The sequence below is a fragment of the Cryptomeria japonica genome, chromosome 7, assembly GCF_030272615.1.
Source record: "Cryptomeria japonica chromosome 7, Sugi_1.0, whole genome shotgun sequence".
NCBI classification, from domain to species: domain Eukaryota; kingdom Viridiplantae; phylum Streptophyta; class Pinopsida; order Cupressales; family Cupressaceae; genus Cryptomeria; species Cryptomeria japonica.
Genome location: NC_081411.1, coordinates 142,898,085 through 142,905,185, shown reverse-complemented (window position 1 = coordinate 142,905,185; position 7,101 = coordinate 142,898,085). Strand labels below are relative to the sequence as shown.

The following is a 7,101-nucleotide window of genomic DNA, read 5'->3' as shown; positions in this document are numbered from 1 at the left end:
TCAATAAATTAATGTTGACTCTGTTGCTACAGAATGCAAGACACTGATCTATAAATTTCTCCTCGCACAAAAAAAAATGACAAACTTCAACAAGTGTGCTTTATCTTTATTTATTTATTCACATCTTGTCTAAAGGTACAGAAATCCTCTTGTTACAACTTTACCATAAATATCTCTAGTCATCTGGCTGTGAATGCTATCGTTTTTTCAGATCAGAGATCTTTTAAAATTTCAACTTCTGAATAACTGCGTTCTGGGTTGGTGACGAATGAAATTGTGTCTATCATTATGCTTCGCCTAATTCAAAGCTGAAAGAATTTTAAGAGGATTGATAAAAGTTTTTTAAGTTGTTTGAATATGCCAATCCTTAGAAGAGTTTCTGATGAACTCATATCAATCATTATATGAAATACTTCCGCCTTGTTTACTGCATATTCTCTCAAGATCTTTTTAGGACCGCCCTTTTCAGCTAAGCAAAACTCAAGTGCAGAAGAAGAGTCCTGTTCACTTAGTATTTCCAATCATAAGAAGCACAATAGACCTTAGAAGCTTTAGACAAAATTCTTCAATGAACTTCCAACGAAATGCTGATCAATGACGGAAAGAGCCCACAGGTCGTTCATTCAATTCATGATCAGTGCTGCACCAATTTCGCACATACAAGGCTATTCAATTTTACATTTAAAATCAGGGTATCTAAGATATGTCCAATATGAGATCTATGTATAACGATTACCTTTTAAGCGACAGGAGCAAAGGAGCCTTTGAATACTTGCATGGCCTTCAGCTTATTTTAGAAATCGAACACACAAAATAAGTTAAGCTGTGCTTGTTTGTAGCCTTGCACTGCTTTTTCAGCTTAATTAAGTTGATAAAAACAATTTCCTGAAATAATGTTCATGATTATCTTGTACAATCTTGTGCGTACTGTTAGTAAAGCACGTCATCTTCTGACCCTACACTAAACCATCATTTATGGCACACACTGTGCTTCACATCATAATGTAAAAGTACAACTACGCGAATCGAACAGTTTTGATTGGGGGCAATGACAAATAACACAGATATCTTTAGAAAAGAAAAAAAAAATTATTGATTTGTTTTTCAAAAAAATGGATTTCATTAACATGTTAAGATAAGCAATGTTATGATATTGGCATGGTGTGATAGTTAAGTTGCGATGTTTTCGACATCAAGATTCAAATTCTGCTGGGATACTATTGTTGAATGTTTAAATGGGAATGAGGTCTCCCGTTTGTGACCTCACTGATTCATAGCTCTGAATCAAAAGCATTTATTCTTTTTTTTTAAAAGAGAAGAAAGATAACCAATATTATTTATTCTCTTTTTAAGAAAAAGGAGAAGATAACCAGTATTATTTATTCTTTTTAAGAAAAAAGAGAAGAAAGAGAACCAATATTACGTAATTCATCATATAAAAATGATAGACCAAAAGAAAGTCAAATGCAGCCGGTATAATTTTCCCCCCTTTTCAGTAAGCATTAAAGTAACCAACAAAGAGTTTTATTAAGCATATTAAGCCCGTCAATTTTATGTGAGTTATTAAATAAAAAAGACTGATCATAAAACCCAACAAATAGTTTTATTAAACATATTAAGCCGGTCAATTTTATGTGAATTATCAAATAAAAATGACTGATGATAAGACAAATCAAATGCAGAGGGAGTAAATTTTGCACTTTTCAGGGAAGAAAACAACAGGGTCTAAAATATAAAAACAAATTGCTTTGGCAGCCTCTCTAGAATTCCAATATAGAGAGCCTGCTAAATCCAATGTAGGATTTCAATGCTGAATTTTCTCATCTATTTAATTTATTGACACAATACTGTTAGATATGCTGAGGACATACAATCTTAAAATGAATTGAGAATTAGAACAAACACTTGTTTAAACAAAAAGGAAATGTAGATTGCATCAGCGCTCAGCTAAAACAATCTGTTCTTCAGCAAAGGATTATACATTCATCTGACGAGTTAAGCAGAATCCTCCTATAAAAATGACTCTGATCATCTGACAAGTTAAGCAGAATCCTCCTATAAAAATGACTGTGATCGTCTGACAAGTTAAGCAGAATCCCCATATAAAAATGACTGATTATCTGACAAGTTAAGCAGAGTCTTCACATAAAAATGCTTGTGGTCATCTGACAAGTTAAGCAGAATCCTCACATAAAAAAGACTCTGATCATCTGACAAGTTAAGCTAAGCCAATATTTTCCTCCTAGTAAGAAGGAAAGAAATGTAACAGATAATCCAGAATTTCAATATCGAAGAATCCTCCAAACGGCAGTTTAATTGATTAAATTTTCTAGTCTAAGAAAACAGGAAGAAATGCTATGCTAAGGGAAGGTAATCGTAAAATCAATGGACAATTAAAAAAAGCACTTGGTTTTGACAAAACTTGCACAAACAAATTATATCAAAACCAAAAAAATTGATTTACGTAATCATTGGAGCTTGTGTCTTCATACAGAGTTTACATGAAAGCTAGACTTCATCCTAGGTGCTTTTTCGAGTAAAATACAATACACAAATTAGTATAAACAGCCATTCTTGGAGCACAAAGTCGTAGATAGTCAATCTGAATCTGACTGCCTTGGAGGATTTGCATTCCCATTATTCATGCGTGCACGGGCCTCGGCAAACATTCTTTGTTGCTCGGCTAGAGCTTCTTCTTCAGTCATCTCTGCTCCACTAGCCCATCGCCCAGCTTTGGGAGAGTCCTGATGAGAAAAATAAGACAAGTAAATGTATCATATGACAAATTGACAAATCTGATCAGTATTCCATATAACATATCAATCTTGATGCTAATCTACAAAGAATTAAAATTAAACATTTATAAGCATACCAATGTTTCAAGTTTATGCTGTTCATATGCAGCATAAACCTCCTCAATATACTCTCCAAATCCCAGAACCTGTGATAAAGCAAGTGCAGTTGAACACATGGGAAAAGTTCTACATTATAAAAAATGTCCTCCTAAAAACTAAAACAAGTCTGGGCCTTAGTCTCTAGGAACAAAATCTGACAGTTTCCTTAACATATTTAACATCAATAAATAATAGTATTGCCTATCTGGGAACTAACCTCCAAGGCTCTCAAAACATGCTCAGGCGCGATTGTGCGTTTTTCCTCTTTGCCACAAACTTCATTAGATTCTGATGATAGCAGATTGATAAACTCTGTATCATGGTAGATAGACATAAGTAACAGTAAATGATGCAAGAATTGCAAGGCCTCCATATCTTGAAAAGCATTCCTTAAAATAATCATATCAAGTAAGAATAAGAACCAACAAAGATCCTACCAAATTTTCTATATAATATTTATTGTACTTGCAAGCTAACTGTGTTATATTCAATATGGACCAACATGTGAAAAAGAAATTCATTATCAGGTTTTGCATAAAGATTTAAGCTCTCACCAACACAACACTCAACGAAAAGATCCTGACAATCTCTTGCAACACGTACATCAGGGGGAAGCATCTCTTTTATGATCTTAAACATTGTTGCTGCAGGATAATGACAAATGCACATTATTGCCAAGTTCATAGAAAAAATCATCAAGAACTGTGGATTATATGCTATCATAATAAATCTCAGGCAAAATTTTTATATGCTAAAGCTTTTCTTCAACTAATAACATTCCTGACAGCATCTGTATCAACTTTAAAAACTCCATCTTCAAATTCAAAACAAAATACTGAATTGTATATTTGATAATCCAGATAACTGATTTTAAAATAGAATTGAAATATTTGTCATATTTTACAGTTCACAGTAAGCAAAAGAAACATAAAAATCTTAAGACAATATCCTACTACATAGAATTCTTGTGAGCTATCTGACAACGATTTTGTGTCTAGATTTCTACTAAATGGAGTTCTTGTGATCTTGTGAGCTATCTGACAAGGAAAAAAGAACTTGCAAAATATGCCTCTGACAGCTCTTGTGAAATGACATGGAAAATTACCGAGACAAGAATTTATTTGCATAATATGGTTCGTCCCATGCAACTTCTGAGTTACAATTATTTGCAGGCTGAATAGAATGCATTTCGAACTGTTTCCCCAAACACTTTACATTTCTGGATTGGTTTCTCTCAACTAAATTGCTAAGAGTAGGTAGGGCGAGATAGATATAGATATATATATATATATAAAAATAAACCACCATGTAAATGCTGGACACTAAGCAATTTATTTAAGTAATTTGAAGTGCATGTGAGAAGCCAATACGGGCATAATCTATGACCATGCTCTATACAACGAACAAAAGCGCATTTAACAATGGTGCAAGCTTGATCTGCACTTGTTGAAAGGAATTTGCACCGTTGATGAACTATGTTTTGTCGGCTGCATGAACTTATCTCTCTTCTTAAATCCTTACCGGCTGTATTTTTTCCTCTCCTTAAACACAACATCCAAACAAAGTTGTTCACAACTTCCCACCATTAATACCCTCGGTACAAATTCCTCAGAAATAAAACTCATTACATGCCAAGAAGATGTGAAAAGAATCCTGAACAAGAATCCCTAAACCGACACGCTCAACAATCTCCAGGAAGATAAAGACAAATATTTAAAGCACAAAACACAAAATAATTCATAACCATATTACGAAGTCCTCTATAACACCACCAAACTTCATCTTGAAAAATCTGTTTCTGTTTACAACTAAAAATAAAATCAGACTCTCCCTTTAGCCAATCATATTCCCAAGTATGTACATCAGAAGTATAGACAACAAGCAAGGATAAGAATTGTTATTAATTCGATATGACTAATATGCTATATTTTATATATTTGAGGGTCAAATTTTATTCATCACAAAGGAACATTTGCAAGTCTCCCTTATTAGTGGGAAGATCCCACACCCTTAATAACTTTCTACTTGAAACTGTCCCTTGGTGAATAGATCCTAAGGCAAAGTTGGAGATCAGTTCTTCTAAAAGGATCTTAAATGAAGTGATCAAATTGAAATTCAGTCACTAATTGAAATATCACTATTTAAACATATAATTCTTAATAATTCAGCATATAGTTTCTATATTTCTGGTCTCTTATTATGAACTTTTTTCATAATAGTGATGCATCATCGAGTGTGAATTGAAACATTGATGAAAAAAGTTCACAGTCAAACCCCGAAACATTTAAAACTTAACTGTAAAGCGGTTAATGTTCTGATATCTGATATAAGTCAAAACAATATAACTATCAGGTAGTACCTTAAATAATTTTTAAAAAATGATCCCTGTGGACTGGTTACACTAATGTAATAATACCCTTAACACTCACTGCTCTACACATCCAAAATACAGAATTTTTTTAATAACTAAATCCAAACCCAGTCTTTGCATTAAACCCTAAAAATTTCACCCAAAAAAGCTCTCAAAATAAAATCCATTTTTCACTACCACGAAAACTCAAACCCTCAAAACGGCCCATAGAGAAAAACAAAAAGAAAAGAAATGTACCTTTAGGAAGCGATACGTCGTCCTTAGATTTACCCACGATATCCATGGGTTCCATGTAAAAATTAGAAACCCTAAAACCCTCGACACTGCACGACTGTCAACCAACACCAGGGAAAAAATTATTATCTTCAATTCACAAAGGAAATAGCCATTACAGAATTTCAACAACGCACCAAACAAAAAGCTGTGTAAATTTATCATTTAAAAATTGAAAAATCAAAAAATGAAAACCTACCTCGAAATTAACCAGAAAAATGGTGCCTCAGTCAAATCCGAGATATCTCAGCGGCAATTTTGAGCTCTAAAATACAAAAAAACATAATAAAAATAACCCGAATCGATCTCTCTGAGAACCCGTGTTATTTTCGCAGACCCTGTTACCACAAACAGTCTTTTCAACTTGTTTTTACGGTAACTATTTTACTTGAGGAATATTTGGATATACCGTGTTGACTGTACAATGACATAAATAGATTATCTTTCTTTTATTGGAAGATAATCATAAGTGTTGCCATTAAAACGGACAGATTGTCAACACAAAATCTTTTGTTCTAAGACTTTGGAACAGCTGACTCTGGTTTTAAAAGTGTGTTTTTATATTAATATTAAAAAATAGAATGGCTTGCATTGTTGCATAATGTTCTTTTAGCTTATGATAAGAGGATGTTTTGGATGGGGAAGCAATTTAAGGAGCAAAAATTTTAGCATCATTTGATTTTAGGGAAAAGACACTCCTTTAGAAGTAAGTTAGAAAAGTTTTATCGAGCATTTTTTAATTATTAAAGAAGAGAGGGGAGGTTAAACAAGTAAATTTTATTTTTTTTAATCAATTAATACATTAGTGTAATGATGAAAATTGTATATATGCGTTCTTTTCTTTTATATTTTGATTTATTTCGATTAGATCATCTTAAACAAGTTTTTGGATGATTTATTTTTGTAGGAATTATGTCCATAACATCATCATAGCTCAATCTCATTATTTCTCGTCCATAAATATCGGTCTCGATACCTAGATCCTCATTCACCGCCATAGATTAGATTTGTGGGTGCAAATTTGACTTAGGTTATTTCTACAATTAAGAATCTAAGCCTTAAACTTTTAAAATTCAAAATTCAAATGTACATCTTTCAACATTTTTGCTCACCCATTAGCTCAAATGGTTGTTAAGGTTGTGTTAAGATTTCTGGTTCTTCCCCTTTATGTTCAAGGTTTAGCTCTCGTCGATCAAGTTTGCTTGTTGGCTAGGTTGTTTGAGTTTGCCCTTGTCGTGGGTTGAATTGTAGGGAACCCCCCCCCCCCCCCAACAAAAAAAAACAAAAAAAACTAACTAACGTATAGTTAAAAAATTGTTGAATTAACATAGTGGTGATGAAAAAATGTGAGAAAATATGAAATTAAACTTGTTTGTTCATGAATTGCCATCCACTCATGTGTGATTAATTTGTATAATTCAATTAATGGTTTTATAAATATAAATCAACAACTAAAATAAATTAGCAAACTACATGATATCAACGCAATACACAATGTTTCCATGGAGAAACCCTTGCTAGAAAAAGCTCCACAAAAAAATAAAGGTCTACTATGTATTAATC

The 7,101-nt window shown here is 32.8% G+C and overlaps 1 protein-coding gene across 1 annotated transcript; it reads right to left on the bottom strand.

The window, feature by feature from the left end:
* Positions 1-2,435: 2,435 nt before the first annotated feature.
* Positions 2,436-5,998, bottom strand: LOC131052432 (protein Dr1 homolog). The gene is made up of 6 exons (XM_057987103.2): positions 5,738-5,998; positions 5,503-5,596; positions 3,449-3,538; positions 3,112-3,206; positions 2,873-2,941; positions 2,436-2,744 (listed from the first exon to the last, which is right to left on the bottom strand). Exons 2-6 carry the CDS (start codon positions 5,555-5,557, stop codon positions 2,598-2,600), a joined length of 456 nt encoding a protein of 151 aa, XP_057843086.1. The 5' UTR covers positions 5,558-5,596; positions 5,738-5,998; the 3' UTR covers positions 2,436-2,597.
* Positions 5,999-7,101: the final 1,103 nt, after the last annotated feature.

Coding starts and splice junctions, on each gene's coding strand:
- LOC131052432 (XM_057987103.2), bottom strand. CDS start 5,557: ATGGAACCCATGGATATCGTGGGTAAATCTAAGGACGACGTATCGCTT. Junction 3,539..5,502: donor CGACGTATCGCTTCCTAAAG/GTACATTTCTTT, acceptor ATTATCCTGCAG/CAACAATGTTTAAGATCATA. Junction 3,207..3,448: donor TTTCGTTGAGTGTTGTGTTG/GTGAGAGCTTAA, acceptor ACCATGATACAG/AGTTTATCAATCTGCTATCA.